The sequence below is a fragment of the Mangifera indica genome, chromosome 16 (genome assembly GCF_011075055.1).
Source record: "Mangifera indica cultivar Alphonso chromosome 16, CATAS_Mindica_2.1, whole genome shotgun sequence".
NCBI lineage: Eukaryota > Viridiplantae > Streptophyta > Magnoliopsida > Sapindales > Anacardiaceae > Mangifera > Mangifera indica.
In genome coordinates, this window is record NC_058152.1 from 240,419 (window position 1) to 260,647 (window position 20,229).

The window sequence follows — 20,229 nt, forward strand, 5'->3', positions numbered from 1 at the left end:
CAAAACGATATCGTTTTGATATAAAAAACGAGCCGAGTCAAGCTGTAAACGAACCGAGCCGAACTCGAACCGGCCATAAATAAACCGAGCCGAGCCCAAGCTGGCTGCGAGCCGAACCCGGCTCTGCTCGAATCTAGCCCTAACGACAAATTGATGTTGGAGAGAAGTGAAAAACCTAAGAGTATTTATCACTTTTCAAATTTTAGGTTAGAGAGAAATGTGAAGTTTTTTAAACCCAGCAAAAAAAATGTAATAAAACTTTCATTTTTTTAAATTTAAAAAAAAAAAACAGTTTTATCTTTAACCCTAACTAAAATTTTTAAAAGAAACTTACTTATAGGTAAGTGTTTGGATTTTTGAAAATTGAAGAGTAAGAGTTGATTTTTCCCTATACATTGGGTAGGAATAAGTGTTTTGGCCAAAATTTTATACAGCCAATCGGTACCTTGTCATAAAATTAGAAGACAAGATCAGACAACTCTGAAACATTCACAATGACGATTGTCTTCCCAGAAGAAGAAGAGGGTCTGGGAAGACGATCGTCTTCTAATTTTATCTGCCTCAGATCAATCATTCCGCCTTCTGCACACAGTGAGATAAGCGTCATGCATTATAAAATTTAGAAGAATACATACACTACGTACCAGAAAGCTCAATTGTATGAAAGTCAACCAAATTAAATTTTTGCAAGACACCAAAACCATAAATGGCCAATCAATTTAAACTTCATATATAACAGATGCACCCAAGTCCACGCACAAAATGTTGAATCAAACCTGCACAATACCAAGACTTTCTAAAATGTTAACAATTGAGAGCCTGGGTGGACTATATTGAACCAAAAAAGATCCCAAAATCATACCTTGTTCATAAAATATGTAATAAACGACAGTTATTGTTGTTTACACAAAATCAAGAACTCCAATCTCAATAATTTCCATGCAATTGCCAGCTCGAAAACAAATAAGAGAACAATTTATTCATAAATCAAATATTAGTCACTCAACATCAACCTGCCACACATATTGTGCAAAGAATATGCTTACCTACATACTCTAGTATTATTATCAAGAAAGAACCAAATTATCAGCATTGTCAGAGGAACCATAAACATAAACCAGATAGAAAGGAATTGATATATTAGGAGTTGTTTCCTAATTAGCTATCGAGCATATTGTTAGCAATCCACATACAGTGATAGCCAACCTATTTTGCAATATTAAAAATCAAACTTACTAAAAAATAAGTAACGCAAGTGACAGTCTTCCAAGATACAAAGATAAGACACTAGTCCTAAAACCAATATATTTTTCAAGAGTAATTGTATAAACATTATATACTAACGGGTACAATAAATTGTTGTGTCATAATTTTAATGAATGATACTTTTTCTTTAAATTAAAATTATTTAATCATATGATAACATATTAATTTGTATATACACTAATCAATAATCATATAATAACATATCAAATTTTATGCACCTGATAACACCCAAGGAAGTATAATCATTTACAGAATTATTCAATCTATACACAGCAACTAAGGATCTCAACGATAAATCAGAGATAATAAATCAGAAGTAATAACAAATAATATATGTAATGAAAGACTGAAACTAGATCATTGAGAATTAACAAATTAAGTAGATAACCATATGTGCTCTCTAAATTCCTGAAAGGTTGAACAGGAACAAGTCCTTTCTCTGTTCTTCCTTTGTAGCTATTTCAATCAATCTAATCTAAAGCACTAATTAGGGGTTATCATGTTATCAGCAATTCTACAAAACTACACAAGTCCCACATTGATCTTCCTCTGCCTTTCTCTAATCATCATGTTCATCCTCCTACAAAACCAAACAGCGGAGTTACTTAAGTTAAAACCGATGCTATTTTTCCAGTGTATTTATTCAATTAAGTGACTAATTGAAGCACGAAAGAAAAACCTGTTCAGTGCCATCTTCATCCTCATCTTTCACTTCAGACTTTGACTTGTCGGATTCATTCTCCTCAACTCCATTGTCTCCCTCCGCCTATTAGAAATAAATAAAAAAAAATTAATCGCCATAATTTTAATATTTCAAAGTTAACCTGAAATTTTTTTGAAGATTTATTCACCAATTTCTTGTTGTAAGCTTTCATGCTGTTGCTGTAATCATTCTTTCTTGACTCAGCTCTAGCTACATATGGAGCTTTCTCCTGATATTGCAGCCAAAAAAGATTAAACAAATTTAATTATGAAAAATCCATTTAAAATTTCATTACTACGTGGGACGATGACACTCACAGCGTCACTCATAGACTTCCATTTCTCTCCAGCAGCTTTGCCAACCTGATCCATAAAAATAATATGAAAATACAAAATCAATTTCCCCAGCAATAAAAGTGCACCGTGCTTATAAGTAATTATGTCATTACTTACAGCAGCCACAGACTTGTTGTTAGGATTTTCTCTTTTGAATAGCTGCCTAAACTCCTCCCTTCATTTCATAACATATAAATAATATATAAATAAAACTCACGACAAAAAAAAAAAAAATACTATTAAAAAATAGAACTCATACATGAAAACGAAGAAAGCACTAGGAGGTCTCTTCGGCTTATTCGGATCCTTAGCAGCCTTTGCCTTCCGCTTTCCCGCTCCAGCGCCTCTGCTCTTCAGCCTATAAAACGAAGCGTGTAACATAAAAAAATCGTAAACTCAAGCACAATAACAACTACACTTAGGCGAAACAGATCTACAGAAACAAAGAACAGGAAATAAACAACGAATACTTCGTATCCCTGTCGTTCTCATGAGCTCTTGATCTTTTTCCCTTCATGGCGAAAACTGCAGGAAAAATACAAAATCGAAAATCGGTAAGGATCACAAGGAAATCGGTGCGAATCGGACTGAGTCAGCACCGCAGAGACTCTCCAAGTTACCTGAGAGCGTTTAGGGCTGTTGTGAGAGACAGAGAGAGGCCAAATGGTGTGCTGGTTTGGAACTTGAGTCTGTGCGTGCAAGGGGGCCTTTTTTCGGTTAAAGAGAGTAGCGAGAATAACGAAAGAATAATGCGGAAACTTAAGAAAGATACAAAAATTATATTTATGAAAAAAATTCAAGTCCGGGTTTTGGCGGGATTTTGAATCAATCTGCCACGTCATCTATTCTGGTGCTTTGATGTCATTGACCTCGTTTTCTCTGGTCACTCTGTTTAATGTGAATTGGAATCAAATTAATTTAAATTTAATTATTAATTTAATTCAAATTAAACTATAAAAGAGCAATTAAATCTTGGTAATAGATGAATTCGAATCCGACTTAAATCCATACTAAAAGATGCTTGATTGTTAGAATGATGAAAAACAATATATAAAAATAAATTTAGCTCAGACATGAAAAACCCATAACACTATGATAAGACTTGTTAATATATTTGTATTTATTATAATATATCACTCAATATATGTTAATATGTTTTGTCATTTGTATTTGTTAATATACTATTAATTGTATATTAAGTATTATTAAAACTTATTAATATATTGCACATAAAGTAAGTATTGTTGATACTGCTATTATGTTGATTGAGGTTTCAATCTAACCACCAGGTAATTATTTGTTGAAACTGCTGTTATGTTGATTGAGGATGGGATCTAACCAAGTAATTATTCATGCTTTCCATTTTAATTATTTGTGAATTGCATATACATGTACATGCATCCCCATGTAATCAAGAAAGATTTATGATTCCCTTAGCCACTCAATAATTATATATTGTGTATAATTTTAAATAAATTTGGTTGTACAGGATTAATGTAATGCCCTTAGGTATATTCCAGGGGTATTTATGTCTTTTGACTCTATTTAGAGATATTTCCCATTTTAAGTACATATATTTGTTTTACATGTATATGTGTGTTTATATATATATATATATATATATATATATATATATATATATATATATATATATATATATATATATATATATATATATATATATATAAAGAAAAAGAAAAGAAAAGGAAAAAGACAAAAGAGAAAAAGACAAAGAGATAAGGCTTAGATATAAAGAGAAAGAGAAGACTTTTCCATCATTTTTACATCTTCTCCCGTAAAGCTCCAGCAGCCAGCCTCCCTTCATGTTCTTTTCTTTTGTTTTGTGAAGCCAAAGGAAGAAATTGAAGAGATATTGGAAGATAAAATAAAAAGAAAAAAAGAGAAGCACCTTGGAAGCTTTGGTAACCAAAGATCTCCTTCCTTCTCCTTTCATCTATGTTTATATGCATGTTATATAAATATGTTAGTGTGTTTTGGTATTGATTTAAAGTGATCTTGATGATAAAGGAAGCAAAACAAAGAAGAGGAAGCTAACTTACAAAGATTTGGCTTGAAACAAGGTAAGGGAATCATCCTTGATATGTTACATGTTTTAGGCTTTTGATTCCTTAGATCTATGTTATAAATGATGATTTTGAAGTTGAGAGATGTGGTTTTGCCATTTGGGATGTCTATGTGTATGATTTTGTGCATAACAGAAAGTTGCATAATATTTACAGTTTTTGCCACTGAGTTCGTCCCATGTTTTGGCTACCTTATATATGGAATTATGAGTTCTATTATATCTCGTTGGAAATATCTTTGAATCCTCTTTCCAATGATATATAGCTTGTATGAATTAGAGATCATTTGGACTGTTACAGATTGTATAAACCAAAAGGACTGTTTTACTAAATAAACAGAGGAGGCAGTTTTGTCACTGAGTTTATCTCACGTTTTGACTGCCCTATCTATGGAATTATGAGTGCTATTATATCTTGTTGGAAAGCTCTTTTAATTATCTTTTCAGTGATATATAGCTTGTATGAATTGGGGATCATGTGAATTTTTAAATATTGTATGAAACACAAGGACTGCTTTATCAAATAAACAGGGGAGGCAGTTTTTGCCACTGAATTTATCTGCTGTTTTGACTGCCTGATTGAATTAATTATGAGTGCTATTATAGCTTGTTAGAAAGCTATTTGAATCCTCTTTTCAACGATATATAGCTTGTATGAATTAGGAACCGTTTGGACTGTGAAATTGTATGAAAAAAAAGGCTGCCCTGTCAAATGAACAGGGCTGTGAACAGTATTTCACAGTTTGGAAAGGAAAAGAAAAGAAAAGAAAGGAAAGGAAAGGAAAGGAAAGGAAAGGAAAAAAAAGAAAGAAGAGAAAAAGAAAAGAAATAAAAGTAAGAAAAGGTTGAGACTCAAGATTCAAGGGTCGTCCCAAGAGTAATGTCTGGTGAGTTATGAATAAATTTAGATGGAAGCGAAATTAGTAAGATATAAGACTTGCATGCATGCTATAAACTATGAGGGGGCACTTTACACTACACCGCCCGTAGTAGGGCACGTCTGCATAGGAAACGTCCGTAATAAGACATAGACCCCTAGTAGGGTCTGCTCGCAGTAGAGCATGCTCGCAGCAGAGCTCAATTCAGATTCAGAAATAATGTAGTGAAAGAAAAAAGAGTTTGAGCTTAGAAAAGTGTCAAATCCCTATAGTTAGCTTCCAGAAAGTATTAAATAGACACTAGATGGGACAAAATATGACCCAAATAGTAAAGAGTGAACTAAATTACCCTCTCAATCTCTTATAGAGGTTAGGATGTGAGGTTGAGTCTCAAAAGTGAGTTAGAACAGGAAAAAAGGATAGTTTACTTAATTTTTCCCCTTACTGAGTGTTCTTATCACTCACTCCCTTTTCTTTCCTGATTGCAGGTACAGGTGATCGAGGTAGCTGCGAGGCAGGGTCAGGTTAGCATAGGTAGATCCGGCTGGAGCAGGTTATCTTTGGTTTATATTACATGCATACAGTAGCATGTTCTTATCGACTTTTGACTTTTTGAGACTATGGTACAGTTACATATGATTACTCTCTATTTTCATATACTTTCAGATGAGTCTTCATATGAGTATATACATCTTTTGTTCGCTTCCAGATTTTCAGTTTTCTTGAAATACTTCCTAAACACTTTTAATGAGACGTTTATTTTAAAGTATTTTTAAAAAAGAAAAAAAATAGACGCTATGAATATTAATTCGTAACATTTCTCCTTCGATGGATAGTACTTCTAGGGAGGGATGTTACAATTAACTTGTAAACCTAAATAAAACATGATCAAATACATGATTAAAACATAATTAATTACATCAATAATCACACAACGACTATGTTTGGTGTGATTTCAGGTTAATAGCATATTTTTTGATAAAACTGCAATCAAGTTAAGTTAAACTAAATATTATTTGACTTAAACTTGATTTAATTGTATGTATGCAAAACTTAAACTCACTAATTACAATTTTGAGTTTGAACTAAAAATAAAAATAACTGGTTTAAATTTAACTAATAACACACATGCACACACACGCGTGCGAGCGCGCTCGCGCGCGCGCACACACACACACACACACACACACACACACACACATATATATATATATATATATATATATATATATATATATATATATATATATATATATATATATATATATATATATATATTAAATTTTTGGGTTTATTGATACTATATTTATACTAAGTCTTAAATTTGTGAGTTTATGAATTAAATAACCACGAATTCAAACTGAAATTTAAGTTGACAAAAATCGAGCTAATCTATAAGCAACTTGAGCATTTTAACTTGTTTACAAACCAATTTTTAGATGCAATCTTACAATTTCAATTTTTTTAATTTTTACAAAATTTTAGGAGGATATAATAACATTAACAATAAAACTATATATACCCATTTTTTGTACATAATTTATGCATATATATGAGGTGTCATCATGTGATTAGATATTTTTTTATCATATGGTGACACATATTTTAAAATCCCCTAATTATATGATGACACATCATTGTGTATATGAATTATGTATCAAAAAAGGATACACATAACATTGCTATAACATTAATACCTTTTGACCATTGATTTTTTTTTTTTAACAAAAGATTTTGGATAAAAATTTGAAGTTTAGGATTTTAGTAGATGGAAACGCGGTCTAACCAAGCATTGGGTGAGAAATAATTTTTACTCATAAATAAATAAATAAAATAGCCTTCAATTCATCATTCATTCATGGTCATGAGGTGTCTCTAATCTGACGGTCCAATCCAACATGACCCGACCCGGAGCATATATTAAAAAAAAAAAGAATTCCCAACGAAGAAGAAGAAACAGCGGAGCAAGTGTTTATCAATTCTTCGTCAAAATAATAATAATAATAAAAATAAAAAACCTTGAACACGGACGATCATGAGAGAGGAAGAAATCATAGAAAAACAGGGAGGCTCTATAGCTGCGCCGCTTATTTTACTTATCGTCTTCGCATTTCAGTACGGTTCACGATGGCTCCAAAGATTGAAGAAGGTAGCAAATTAGTACGTTTCATTGCTTTCTTTTTATTCATAATTTAATTTATCAGTGATCGATTGATATCTAGATTTGCTAATACGTTCGTTTTTTAATACGGTGGCGTTTTCTCAGAAAGCATGCTTGAGTGATAGAGAAACGCAACTGCGGATAGAAATAAAACAAACCTTGAAAGAGGCCAGCTCTTTGTCTCAGTGAGTGGTTGACTTTTGATGTAGAAGAAGTTTTTTTCACACAATAGAATTGTAGGCATAGATTAATTTTGATGTAATGAGCATCACAATGGAGAGAATAATCATAAGTTATACATACAAATTGATGTGAAATATGGGATAAGTGATTTTGAAGTAAGAGAAAAAACGAATAATCATATTATTTAATCACATGTTGTCACGATTGTTTGTATAAATAAGTTAGTAAGGAATGTTTGTATATGTATTTTATTCCATGATTGTTATTATTCATGTAATATTGTTTGTAATCAAGTTTTGAAAGGAATGGACTTGCTTGTATAAACATTTATTGAATTTAAAGTTGTTTATACTTGATAACAATGATTTGGTAGTTGTCTACATGTAATAATGAATAGTTACTACTCAGTATTAATGACTGACATGTTACCATGTGATTAGGTAATTGTTTAATTTATCTCTAAATTTAAAATATCCTAATCACATGATGATATATCATCCCATTAGCACCCGTTCATACCCATACATCAGTACATGAATTTTTATTGTTGGTTAAAACCTGTACTTATCATTTATGGTGGCACTTACAAACATCAGGTTTTGAACAAAAGTTGTAGATTGATGCTCATATGATTTTGAATGGTTACAACTGTGTGATTGGGCATCTTATTGATTATAGGCCATCAACGTTTGCACAAGCTACGAAGCTTAGGAGGTTGGCGGCTGCTAAGGAGAAGGAACTTGCAAATTGTGAGGCCGTTTTCAGTTTTTAGTGTGTTCGTTTATCGGATGTTTCTTTGATATATTGATTGCATTAGTTTATGTGATATTTTTTGGGATAATATTGGATAGCATAATACATCCTAGGTTGCTAGATACTAAAAGTTGTCTTTATAGTATTGAGAAGTGAACATGATATGACTGAATCTCACTCAAATTAGGGTAGAGACCATTTGGTTTAAATTTCTAGGTTAATAGAAAAACAGACATGTGATTGAAGGGTGGACTTGATAGGTTAATAGTGCAAGAATAAATCCCAACAAGGAAGTTTCTATTTTTGGGTGCTGGAGTTAAATTTTAAATAGGTGAGGTGCTGCTTTTATTTAACTGGAATTTTCCAGTACGAGTTCTTAAAGGTTGATTTAAAAAAAAAAAATGGAAAAGATAAATAGGAAAAAGAAAAGAAGTACCCTCACTGCATAAACTATGTCTCTCTTCCTTTCTATATATAATGTTTGTCTTCATGAGGATCAATTATGAAGAAATCCTTAGTTTTGGTTTATATTGCTTAAAAAGTTACTTAGAGTTGCATAAATTTACCAATTTGATACTGATTTTCCTGTGTTGATTTGATATATTAGCTTTCATTCATTACACTCATCTAGGCCCTAAAATTATATGTTTTTGCTGTTTATGCCCATAGTTTAGAATTTTTGTCTTTACATTTTGATTACAATATTTGGATAGGCCCATTTGAGCACTAACTGATTGGGGGTAAAGCTATTCCAGAGGAGAGAAACTAATACATTCTTGGCGAAGTTTGATGAATTGTGATTCCCAGGGAGAAGTTTGTCATATGGGCGGCAAGTAAATCTGCACAAACTATTGGCTTCTCTGTGAACATGTCCCAAACTTAACTCGATTATCTTGCCATGATCTCTCCCTACTTCCATAACCAAGACTTCTGTTATTATTTATTTTTTACTTAACTCCATATTAGGAATTTTTTAGGAATTATAATAACCTAAAATATGAAGTTTCAAGTTCTCTTATCATGATAATGAATAAAAAATTGGATTGAATCTTAGAGTCTCTTCAGTTGTGCTTTTGCTATTTTTCTCAATGTTTTACCCTAGACATACCTTTGTAATACATATTTCCTATTCTTTGATAGCAGTTTCTAATGCTGTTACTTGTTATGCAGATCAAGAATTACAGGGCAAGGAGATGAAGTTGTCTTATGATCTTTGTGCGAAAGCTCTGTTAGTTTCAAAGGTGTTCTGGTCATATTAAATTGTTAGAAGTTTATTCCCTTTTCACCATTGAGGTCCTAAGATGTCTTTCCTTTTGGTTTTATAGGTTTTCATATATTTTGTGCTGGTTTGTTGGTTTTGGAGGACTCCTGTTGCTGTTGTTTCCCAGCAACTCATGCAACCTTTTGGTAATTAATATCTATCTCTCAGGAATCCCTTTAATCTCTTATTTCTTGTTTAGCTGTGTATAGCATCAATTTTATGTGAGTCCAGCACTCACAGTAGCGTTGTGCTCTTAATTTGATGGTAAGATTTACAACATACTTTGCAAATTGATGGTTGCCTCACCATAAAAAAAGAAGCTTGAAAATGAATGGAAGGAGTTGAGGAGCAGCAGGTGGATATTTATTCATTGAGAAGGACCCATCATATTTAGTTGGTATCTGCTGTAGCTTGATTCAGTTATTCTACATTTTTGCAGGGAGGTTTTTATCTTGGAAGACTGGAGGTGTTTCACATAACAATGTTCTGGTAAATATGATTGAGACATTCTCACTTTATGTTTTTATATTATACATGACTGTGCTTTTACTGTGGTGGGTTATTTTTTCTCTCGCATGTGTTTGCTTAAAAAAATGTTATACTTGCTTTAACTTTATCAAACAGTGGTCAATTTGGTACCTGATGCCTTGTTCTACTAATTGGGTCTTGTTTAAATATAAAACAGAGGATTATGATTAAGATACCTGATAGTTTCTTTGGCATAACTATGTTTGCAGTATTTTTCTGTATATTATGTAATTACCTGAAATTTTAGAGTCACCCAGCAAATCAACAACTTTCTAATGAGGCAATTAGCCATAAACAATCTGAGATTGCGTGGATGCTAGCACAATTGCACTCACAGTTAAGCAGAGGGCCTGAGCACTAATTTTTCTTTGTAACCTGCAGGTTGTTTTTTTAAAAATAAAAAAAAGTGAAAATCATGAAGATGGATGGCTGTGAATTTTCTACTGATTCCTCTTATTTAACTGCAGGTTGGGATTATACCTTGGCTGATATTGTCTACCAGGGTTAGCAAATATATTTGCCAACTTTTGAAGTGGAGGAAGAACTAGTAATCTGCATTTCTTTCTCATAGACTAATTCTGCAACGAGTAATTTTTCCGGACATTACCTTTTTCTGTATTGCTCTACACTCTTTTCTTTTGCTATTTCAGTCTGTATGTAAATTCAATTTTGGAGTAATGAGTGGAAAATGCCTAGTGTTAATTAAACAGAAGAAGCACTACGTTGGACACTGGATTACACAAACAATAAAATTATGTGCATTTACAATGAGTTCTAATTAGTATACTAACGATGATATTTTATTATGTGATTGAGTGATTTTGAATCAGAGATAAAACAATACTCAAGCCAAGCAATACTTAGTTTAGTTCGGTTCGAATACAATCCTAGTCTCATCAAATTCTTTTTTTAAATTTTCAAAGAACTTCTATATAGCTTCATCCTCACAGGAGCAGAGAATTTGTGTCACTATTCATTGAATAATTTTAGTGCCTGTAAGTTGGAATAGAAGAGCATTCCAATTTCCAACAATAATGTTTGTAACACTGGTGAAACCGGTGCATATTGGCTTGTATTGTCTCCATTAATCTTCTTATATCTCGAAATCTGTAACTTGGACCTCCAAAGGATGATGCAAGCACAACACTGCCTCCTCTCAGAAGCAGCTCGACTTCTCATAGCAATTGGAAAATGAAGGTTCAACCGTCGGCTGAAAAGACTAGAGTTTTTGCGGGATATGCCATTTAATTAGAGCAATAAAACTATATTTATACATTTTTGACATATAATTTGAGTATATATATGATATATCATTATATAATTAGATGATTTTTAATTAAAAATAAAATAATTCTTAATTATATAATGATATATTATTTATGTATTTAGATTATATATAAAAGATGTATGCGTATAATATTTCTCCTAATTTCTCTTAATTAAAGAGTAAAAAAAGAATAATAATTAAAATTAAGAGGCAAGAAACACAAACCATTTGTCCGGGTCAATATGTAAATGGTTCAAGCATTGAGGTGATTCAATCCAACCGTCACAGTATGATAATGCAGGCCAATTTTTTTTTGATAAATTTTCACAATTGTTGTGATTGAAATATTATACACATAGTTAAAAAAAATGATGTTGTCACATTGGCGTTCAAAGTTGATATCAGAAAAGTTTTTTTTCCATAATAAGAAAGAATAATGCTTTGGTGTATTTTATTCCTAATCTAAAATTATTTAGTTAAATATTGTTGGCACTAAATATTGAAAGCCTGTAATACTATTTTAACTAAAAAATCTATTTCCTGAACCACCCTCGAACTGGTCGCCGTCTTGGCTCTTTCTAATGATGAAACACAAGGCTATTCGGGTAAACTATACACACATCCAAGATTTAGTAAAAAATATTAACTGACAATTTATAGCCCGAAACGCGAAAAATAGAACAGACAAGTTTGCGTTTTATTCAGCTAGGGTTCTTCTCTCAATCAGACATTGAGCTTTTGTTAGAGAATTTTTTTTTAAAAATTTCATCGGAGAATCGAAAAGCGCGAAGACGAGCTATCAAGTTGCAGGAGCCATGTACGGATCAAGGGGGTAAGTCGTAAATTTATGATTAATCCTTTTGTGTCAATTTGGTTGTTCTGTTTGTGAGTTTCTTGATTGATTATATTATATTTTTTTATTGTTTTCTGATTATATTAGGTTATAAATACAATTAATTGACGGCAACAGGAGAAATATAATCGCTTTTATTGAATTTTTGGTTTTTTTTTTTTTTTAAAGCAGATAATTGAACTAGACCTAGAAAGCTAAATCTGATTGCTAAAACAACTTGTTCAATAATGTTAATATTTGGAAAACAATCCCAGTGTGGAAGAGCTACGTTGTGTAGAAACTTGAACATAAAATTTATCTGTTTTCTGTTGAAAGTGTGTGCAAGGTGGCCTTTGTTTACAGAATTAATGCTAGATATATGAACAATACGTAAATTTAAATGATGAATTGGATTTTATTAAGAATGTAGGTACTAAGTCTTCACTGCGAGAAGATTTTAGTGAAATTTGTATATATAGCTATGGATACAATAGCTGTTATGAGTATTTAAAAGTTTAAGCTAAATTTTCTATGTCAAACACTTTAACCTATTATGGATTTTTTTTAAATGGTAGTGTCAAGTCCGTCCAAAAGACTCGCTGAAGACCATGAACCTATGTCACTTAGCTTGGTAAATATATGATAATGCTTACATGTTTTGTTGAATAAAACTAAAGAAAGGGACCAGATAACTGAACATTGCTTTTTAAACAAATTAAGTTTAGCATGAAATTACAACAACCCATTTATAAGAATTGGGAAAGTAATATGCAACAAGGGTGGAAAGAAGTGATGTAGTTTGATATTGGTCACAGTGTTATGCAAAATGGTCTTTTTCTATCCCCCATTGGAGCATACTAAGTTTAAATTATGTAGTCGCTCTTTGTCTTGCCAATAACTACGATCTAAGGATACAACAAAGCTGTTAATAGCTGAAATTAAAGGTGAACCATGAAGACTGATTCTATATGTCCTGGCTATATATGCACCATTTGTTTGCTATGTTGCATAGATTTGCTTGGTATGCCTTCTCGTCCATTCATGTCATATCTTGTCGATTTATTGCTTTCTTTTTGTATTAAGCAAATGACAAGGGTACTGTTATTTGATTTTGGTTTATTTGTGGTATATCCAATATACATTATCTATTTGTCCATTCTACTACTATCCCTTGGTTTAGACTTTGTTACTGCCCATTGTGGTCACTTGTGTTGCTGCTCTGCTTTGCTTTGCATGTTGGGTGTGTTTGTATATATTTTACATTTATATATTTATTTTTTGGGGAGGGTTTATCATGATAATGCTTTGAAATTATTAAAAGTAGGATTGGAAATTAGGTGTCAGGGAAAAATGGGTTGGGTTTGGTTTATTAACAGGTTGAGTGGGGGATTTTTTCTTTTTGGGTATGGATAATTGAAGGGCAATGTTGGGAAGCGGGGGGGTTTCGGACGGGTACGAGGTCGGCTCAAAGAGACAAAGAATGATGGAATCAAATCCCTACTTCGCAGTGAGCAGCAGCTCAAGTGGCTTTCAACCGTATGGCTATGGTGGTGGCTTTCAGCCTCCTTCCTTTCCGGTGGTTCGTCTAAGAGGCTTACCTTTCAATTGCACGGATATTGATATCTTCAAGTTCTTTGCTGGACTAGACATAGTGGATGTGTTGTTGGTTAACAAGAATGGACGGTTCTCGGGAGAGGCTTTTGTTGTTTTTGCTGGGTCAATGCAGGTTGATTTTGCTTTACAGAGAGACAGGCAAAACATGGGGCGCAGGTATGTGGAAGTTTTCAGGTGCAAGAGACAAGATTACTACAATGCTGTGGCTGCAGAGGTGAATTATGAAGGAATTTATGATAATGATTACCATGGAAGCCCTCCACCATCTCGTGCAAAGAGATTCAATGACAAAGATCAAATGGAATACACTGAGATTTTAAAGATGCGTGGTCTCCCTTTCTCTGTTAAGAAACCTGATATAGTTGAATTCTTTAAAGACTTCAAACTTATTGAAGATAAGATACACATTGCATGCCGCCCTGATGGGAAAGCTACCGGTGAGGCATTTGTGGAGTTTGCTTCGGCGGAGGAGGCTAAGAGAGCAATGTTCAAGGATAAGATGACAATAGGTACGAGGTATGTCGAGCTATTCCCTTCAACAAAAGATGAAGCTAGACGTGCCGAGTCAAGATCAAGGCAGTGAATAGGCTTTGAAGCTGGGAATTTTGATGGCTGACCTTTTTTGTTATCTTTGTAGTTCTTTCAGCTAGCTGTGCAATTATGCATATGCACCTTCTTGTTCTGTGTGAAACATACAGCACATTGTGCCTCAATATCACTTATTTTTGGTTTATATTCATAGAATATTCATCAATATATGTTATCCTTTGAAAATTAGATGGAGATATTGAACTTCAAGATTGTAAATTAAAAACTCTGCCCTATCGATTGCTTACATTTTTTCGGTTCTGGCTTTAATTCTATCCTGGTTCATCTGAAAATTTCAAATGAACTGTTTCAAGTATCTTTAGTTGAATTATATTTACCACCTTTTTCTTTCAGTTTTTCATAAGCTGGTAAGTGCCATCAATTTATGCCCCTCCCGAGCTTGATTCAAGGATAAATGAGTTGGCTTTGAGTTGGGTTTTGTTTGGTTTGAATCAGCTCATTAATTCAATTTAAGTATTTTTAATTTGAGTTACGGGTCAACTTAGATTGTTTTTTGAAACAATTATAAGTGGATTATTGTTTTCAATTTGTTACTTAAAAGAAATACTTGAATCAAGACAATCTAGAGCTACTGCTAACTGGAATCTTTTTCTTCTCCTGGGATAATTTTTTTGGATAAGTACAATTCATTTTTGTCATCGATTTTTCTTATTTTGTTAAATAATTCAATTCAATTCAAGTAATTTTTATTTGAGTTGTGAGTCAAGTTCTAGTCAACTTAAAATATTTTTTGTTAACAATTATGATTGGATTATTGTTTTGAATTTTTTTCTTCATCGCATATTTGAATCAAGACAATCTTGAGTTAAATATTCTTCTTTTTCAACAATTTTTTTAAAAAAAATTAAACTAAACTCAAACTAACCATTGATGGCACCTGGTTCTTCTTGAATCCACCCTTCAAATAACCAGAAAAATAGCCATACCTATAGCCAAACTTCATTGTAAGAACATTCTTCACAGTTAACGAATCGGGTTAAATCGGGCCAAAATCTCATGTGAGATTAATTTGGACTAAACCCGGCCCAGCCCATAAGCTTCCTTCCTTACCCGCCTTTTCTTCTTTACTCCATCCACGACTCCATTTCAATCTCACTGTTTACTTCTTTTGACGAAATCGACTTCGCGGTAACGCAGTTTCAGGTACTAAATTTCGAAATTTAATATCTCATGGAAAGCTATGTTGAGTTCCTTCTTATTATTTGGTTCAGCAAATTTCCGTTTCAACTCGTCAATTTCAAATAGAAATATAAAAGTTTGCAAATACAGCAGAAAAATTTTATGTTTCTGAAGATGGAATTTGTTATTTTCATTTAATTCGTTATATTTTTTAAACACTAACCCAGTTTACAAATCCATTCCAATGTTTAGGTTCTGCCCTGTACTCAGATTTTTGTGTTGCTGGAAATGAAATTTTATTAAGAGTAATAAGAAGACATCTGAGTCTTGCTAGTGAAACCCAAGAAAAATTGAAGTTGCTTCTTACAGTTGGCAGCTAGGTAACTCTAGAATTAATACAATGAGTGACCTCCCACCATATCCTCCGATCGAGCCCGCTACCTTTGACCTCATTATAATTGGAACTGGCTTACCGGAATCTGTAATTTCTGCGGCAGCATCTGCAGTTGGGAAATCTGTCCTTCACCTAGACCCTAACCCTTTCTATGGATCTCACTTTGCCTCCCTTACCATCCCAGATATTACTTCCTTCCTAAATTCCCATTCTACCGTTTCCTCTGATGACCATGATCTCACCACCCGCCCACTCTACTCTGAAGTAGAGATTTCTAATTCAGCTCCTGAACTTCTCAATAAACACTCTAGAAAATTTTATTTAGATTTATTAGGACCTAGGGCTTTATTTTGTGCCGACCTATCAGTGGATTTGTTGTTAAAGTCAGGGGCAAGTCAGTATGTTGAGTTCAAAAGTATTGATGCAAGTTTTGTGGGGGATGGTGATGGGAAGTTATGGAGCGTGCCAGATTCGCGTGCAGCAATATTTAAGGACAAAAGTTTGGGGTTGATGGAGAAGAATCAGTTGATGAGATTCTTTAAACTTGTTCAGGGACACTTGAGCGAAAGTGAGCATGAAGACAATAACATGAAAATCTCAGAGGAGGATTTGGAGATACCTTTTGTTGAATTTTTGACGGCAATGAAGTTGCCACAGAAGATTAAATTGTACGGTCATCTCCTGCTTGTGAGAATTTCCTTTTTCTATTCCAGTTGTTTCCATTTGTAAGTTGTTGATTGTTTTCATGTTTCTGGCTTTGTAGGATGATTCTATATGCAATTGCAATGGCAGATTATGATCAAGAAAATACAGAGGTTAGTAAAGACGTACTAAAGACAAAAGATGGAATAAATCGATTAGCTCTCTACAATTCATCTGTTGGCAGGTTAGTCGTAGAGTTAAAGCTATGCCTTGTTTGTTATTGTAGTTTTGGCTATCTGCAGCTCATCTGTTACTGCCTTGTTTAGGTTTCAAAATTCACTTGGGGCTTTGATATATCCTATTTATGGGCAAGGGGAGCTACCACAAGCATTTTGTCGCCGTGCAGCTGTCAAAGGTTGTATTTATGTAAGTATGAAAAATGCCTTTTTCTTTATCTTTTATGCAGCCTTTGTTGTTTTTTATTTTATTGGGTTGCCATGATTAAGTAAATTTTTTCAGTTACATATCATGCCTATATTTGGGAATAACATGTTAACAATTAATGGTGTAATAGTTGCAGTAATGGGGGTGGTAACTTAGGGAAGATCTTTGGATATCAAGTTGAAAGTACTAGAACATTGGATTTGAAACATGAAGCAGCTAATTGAGGTCTATGTGTGTTTCTTTTTCTGATATCACTTTTAGTTAATGCGTCTGATCATTTTGTGAAATTACTAAGCAATTGATACCTTGCAAAGGAAAAAATTGAATTGATGTTCATTTATTAGGCAATATTAATTTGTTTTGAAGTGGAACTACTCTGTTTCACAACTGTACCTTTGCTGAGTTAATATGTTTATCTTCCTCTGAAACTCTATGATACAGGTTTTGCGTATGCCAGTGATTTCTCTGCTTAAGGACGAGGTACAAAGTTTACTTAGGATTTATTTCTTCATTCTTTTGCCAGGGAAAATTTGTTAGGGATTTGTTACTTGAAATAAACTCAGTGTGACTACTTTTCATAAGAAAATGAGTTGTAAATTCTTCTTTGGAAACATTGTAGGAAAGTGGGTCCTATAAAGGTGTTAAATTAGCTTCAGGCCAAGATATATTCAGCAACAAGCTGGTCCTAGATCCATCCTTTACAGTTCCAGGAACATTAGCAACTCCTCCATCTGAGCAATTGCCAGAATATTTACTTGCTTATAATCCCACAGATGTTAATAGGAAGGTGGCTAGGGGAATATGCATCACCAAGTGTTCTTTGAAACCAAATATATCAAATATTATGGTGGTGTATCCTCCTAAATGTAAGATCATTTTTAATTCTTTTTTTGTTCTGCTATTCATAAGACTTAAAATTGACACAAAAAGTTGACTTAAATATTTATTTTTTCTGTCTTGTTTTAGCTTTGTTTCCAGAGCAGGTTGCTGCAATCCGAGTTCTTCAGCTGGGTAGCAATTTAGCTGTTTGTCCTTCGGGCATGTAAGTTTCTCTTTGCTTTCAAACAGATAAAAATGGTTTTAATGCTTTTCTAATTCCTATTTTTACAATGGATTATAACTCTTCCTGCTTTTGGGAAATTTTGTGATACTTGGGTTCACATTTTTAGCTTTTTCTTCTTGCTCAGGTTTGTGCTGTATTTTTCAGCTTTGTGTGCTGATGCTGATCAAGGAAAGAAGTTGCTACACGCAACCTTGAATGCACTTGAGAAACTTCTTGATTCTGAAAATGCTGAAAGTAGCTCTACAATTCAAGGCAAGGATCCAGAAGAAGTAAAACCCTCTATACTGTGGAGTGCATTGTATGTTCAGGATCTTGTAATGGTATATTTCTCATCTTTGCTTTTTCTTGCAACTTCTTTCTTGCTATAATGTTGTGCTAATATCATCTGTTTTTATGCTTTGTTATCTTTTTTTTTTCTCTCTGTTGTTTTTGTGAAAAAATATCTAGGTTAGATGGTGATTTTGGAGATCCAGACATTTGCTTTCAAAGCTGAGTCAGTTTAGGGGGACTTCGTTTGTCGATAATGTTAATGTTTGATAAGGTTTTTATGTTCATTTTCAGGGTCAATATGCATCTATTAGCTCAACTATAATGCCAGATGGAAATCTGAACTACACTGATCTTTTGAATGCTACTGAGAAGGTACTTTGTAAACTAAGAATATTTTACTTGTAAATTCTGGATCATTCTTGTTTGCAAAGTCTCTGTTTTTCTTTCAGTGGGTTCTCATCTTGTGGATTTTATTAACTAGGATTCTAAAACCCTCTACATTTTATGATACTGAGTGACATTTGGTCTTATAATTGATAGCTATTCCACAAGATATATCCAAATGAAGAATTCTTTCCAGAGACTACTTCACCTGATAATTCTGTGGATGATGCTGGCCTTACTCTAGAGACATGAAAGTACTTTTCTGCTCAAAATTATGGCTTACGAAATGCAGCTGCTCTTTCCGGTACTGTTTCCTGTGATCAACACTGTTTGTTTTGTTTTCATGATTTTGAAGGCATTCGCACAGAATTTGGGCACTTCTATATATGATTCCAGAACTTAGCGAGGAGATGGAACTATGATTCTTTCCTGTGAGTTACTGATAGTGCTGCCTTTCTTTCTGTTGCAGAACATTGGAACACTGATCCGGGTGACATCTCTTGTGTTGTATTTGTGCCTTATTGCTTTGATAACTTAATACTCTTTTATCACTCTGTACATGAACACAATTTTCTTTTTTCTCTAAGGAGAAATTGGAAGGACAGTTATTGGCATATTGTAGTTTCTAGCCATTAGAGTTACTTTGAAGAGCAAGTTTCGATAAGAAACCATACATAAAATAAATAGTCCACAGAATCTTGACTACTATCAAGATTGAAACTGTTTAGTGATAGTTCTAAGATGAAAATTTGTTAGTAAGATTACCTGTGCATAAACTTTTGGAGGGTTGAAGCATAGAATTGTGGTTTGTATTTGCTTGAAAAGTATGAGTGGATTTAAGTTAAGCCGAGTCTAAATAAAGATTAGTTTGAGTTTGGTTTGAATATAAAAAGTCTAGTTCAAATTGATAATGAGTTATCAGATGAACTATTAGAGATGAAGAATAAAGATTATTAAATATTAAAAAGAGAAATTGTCAGATAAGATAAATTTATGATTATTATTTGAGTTGGTTTAATTCGAACTTGGGATGTTTGCTGTACAGTGACAAAATAGCAGTTCCAAATATTTATGATTAAAGTCGTCAAAAAAAGTTAAGACATGTTGATGACTTTTCAACCATTTGATCATTCGAATTGGTTTAACTTGTTACTAAGGGATAAAAAAAGGAGTCCATTAGCCCAATGGCATATTCGTTATTTCAGGTAAATTAGATGTCAAATACGGTAATAGGTTTAACTTCCCTGCCCCTGAGGTAGTTGGTACGGCTTTCTTGAACAGATTGTTTTGCATGTAGACGAAACTACCCCTGTGACTAAGCGAATAAAAGAATTTAATTTTAAAGAAGTCCTGAAGGGGCAATCTAGTAAGTGAGTGAGTTGTCCTTGGCATAACAGCAGTTAAGTTGATGATAGTGTTTAATGGCTCTTATTGGAATTT

General features: G+C 33.2%; 4 protein-coding genes across 10 annotated transcripts; 3 read left to right on the forward strand and 1 right to left on the reverse strand.

The window, feature by feature from the left end:
- Positions 1-1,600: 1,600 nt before the first annotated feature.
- On the reverse strand, positions 1,601-3,058 carry LOC123199639 (high mobility group B protein 2-like). 2 transcript variants are annotated; one of them, XM_044614669.1, is made up of 8 exons: positions 2,925-3,058; positions 2,775-2,829; positions 2,564-2,662; positions 2,422-2,479; positions 2,287-2,331; positions 2,118-2,198; positions 1,946-2,032; positions 1,601-1,846 (listed from the first exon to the last, which is right to left on the reverse strand). In XM_044614669.1, the coding sequence occupies exons 2-8, from the start codon at positions 2,819-2,821 to the stop codon at positions 1,826-1,828; spliced, it is 438 nt and encodes a 145-aa protein (XP_044470604.1). In that variant the 5' UTR covers positions 2,822-2,829; positions 2,925-3,058; the 3' UTR covers positions 1,601-1,825. The 2 variants fall into 2 exon arrangements, with proteins under 2 accessions (XP_044470604.1, XP_044470605.1); XM_044614670.1 differs by having other exon boundaries at positions 2,775-2,832.
- A 4,146-nt stretch (positions 3,059-7,204) lies between these two features.
- On the forward strand, positions 7,205-10,922 carry LOC123198709 (protein GET1-like). Of its 2 annotated transcripts, none has more exons than XM_044613465.1 (7): positions 7,205-7,414; positions 7,532-7,611; positions 8,288-8,358; positions 9,533-9,603; positions 9,688-9,769; positions 10,063-10,112; positions 10,619-10,922. In XM_044613465.1, the coding sequence occupies exons 1-7, from the start codon at positions 7,301-7,303 to the stop codon at positions 10,697-10,699; spliced, it is 549 nt and encodes a 182-aa protein (XP_044469400.1). In that variant the 5' UTR covers positions 7,205-7,300; the 3' UTR covers positions 10,700-10,922. The 2 variants fall into 2 exon arrangements, with proteins under 2 accessions (XP_044469400.1, XP_044469401.1); XM_044613466.1 differs by having other exon boundaries at positions 7,236-7,425.
- Positions 10,923-11,986: 1,064 nt separating this feature from the next.
- On the forward strand, positions 11,987-14,597 carry LOC123199464 (heterogeneous nuclear ribonucleoprotein F). 2 transcript variants are annotated; one of them, XM_044614482.1, is made up of 2 exons: positions 11,987-12,250; positions 13,670-14,597. In XM_044614482.1, the coding sequence occupies exons 1-2, from the start codon at positions 12,234-12,236 to the stop codon at positions 14,445-14,447; spliced, it is 795 nt and encodes a 264-aa protein (XP_044470417.1). In that variant the 5' UTR covers positions 11,987-12,233; the 3' UTR covers positions 14,448-14,597. The 2 variants fall into 2 exon arrangements, with proteins under 2 accessions (XP_044470417.1, XP_044470418.1); XM_044614483.1 differs by having other exon boundaries at positions 11,990-12,250; positions 13,759-14,597.
- Positions 14,598-15,468: 871 nt separating this feature from the next.
- Positions 15,469-19,403, forward strand: LOC123199799 (rab escort protein 1). 4 transcript variants are annotated; one of them, XM_044614858.1, is made up of 11 exons: positions 15,469-15,616; positions 15,845-16,654; positions 16,750-16,872; positions 16,955-17,054; positions 17,514-17,552; positions 17,692-17,938; positions 18,039-18,114; positions 18,260-18,455; positions 18,697-18,777; positions 18,946-19,059; positions 19,157-19,403. In XM_044614858.1, the coding sequence occupies exons 2-10, from the start codon at positions 15,993-15,995 to the stop codon at positions 19,039-19,041; spliced, it is 1,620 nt and encodes a 539-aa protein (XP_044470793.1). In that variant the 5' UTR covers positions 15,469-15,616; positions 15,845-15,992; the 3' UTR covers positions 19,042-19,059; positions 19,157-19,403. The 4 variants fall into 4 exon arrangements, 3 of the variants coding, with proteins under 3 accessions (XP_044470793.1, XP_044470794.1, XP_044470792.1); XM_044614859.1 differs by having other exon boundaries at positions 18,946-19,043; positions 19,145-19,403; XR_006498425.1 differs by having other exon boundaries at positions 18,946-19,093; positions 19,259-19,403.
- Positions 19,404-20,229: the final 826 nt, after the last annotated feature.

Coding starts and splice junctions, on each gene's coding strand:
- LOC123199799 (XM_044614857.1), top strand. CDS start 15,993: ATGAGTGACCTCCCACCATATCCTCCGATCGAGCCCGCTACCTTTGAC. Junction 16,655..16,749: donor TTGCCACAGAAGATTAAATT/GTACGGTCATCT, acceptor CTGGCTTTGTAG/GATGATTCTATATGCAATTG. Junction 18,456..18,696: donor ATGTTCAGGATCTTGTAATG/GTATATTTCTCA, acceptor GTTCATTTTCAG/GGTCAATATGCATCTATTAG.
- LOC123198709 (XM_044613465.1), top strand. CDS start 7,301: ATGAGAGAGGAAGAAATCATAGAAAAACAGGGAGGCTCTATAGCTGCG. Junction 7,612..8,287: donor GAGGCCAGCTCTTTGTCTCA/GTGAGTGGTTGA, acceptor TATTGATTATAG/GCCATCAACGTTTGCACAAG. Junction 8,359..9,532: donor GGAGAAGGAACTTGCAAATT/GTGAGGCCGTTT, acceptor CTTGTTATGCAG/ATCAAGAATTACAGGGCAAG.
- LOC123199639 (XM_044614669.1), bottom strand. CDS start 2,821: ATGAAGGGAAAAAGATCAAGAGCTCATGAGAACGACAGGGATACGAA. Junction 2,199..2,286: donor GGAAGTCTATGAGTGACGCT/GTGAGTGTCATC, acceptor CTGCAATATCAG/GAGAAAGCTCCATATGTAGC. Junction 2,033..2,117: donor AAGCTTACAACAAGAAATTG/GTGAATAAATCT, acceptor TATTTCTAATAG/GCGGAGGGAGACAATGGAGT.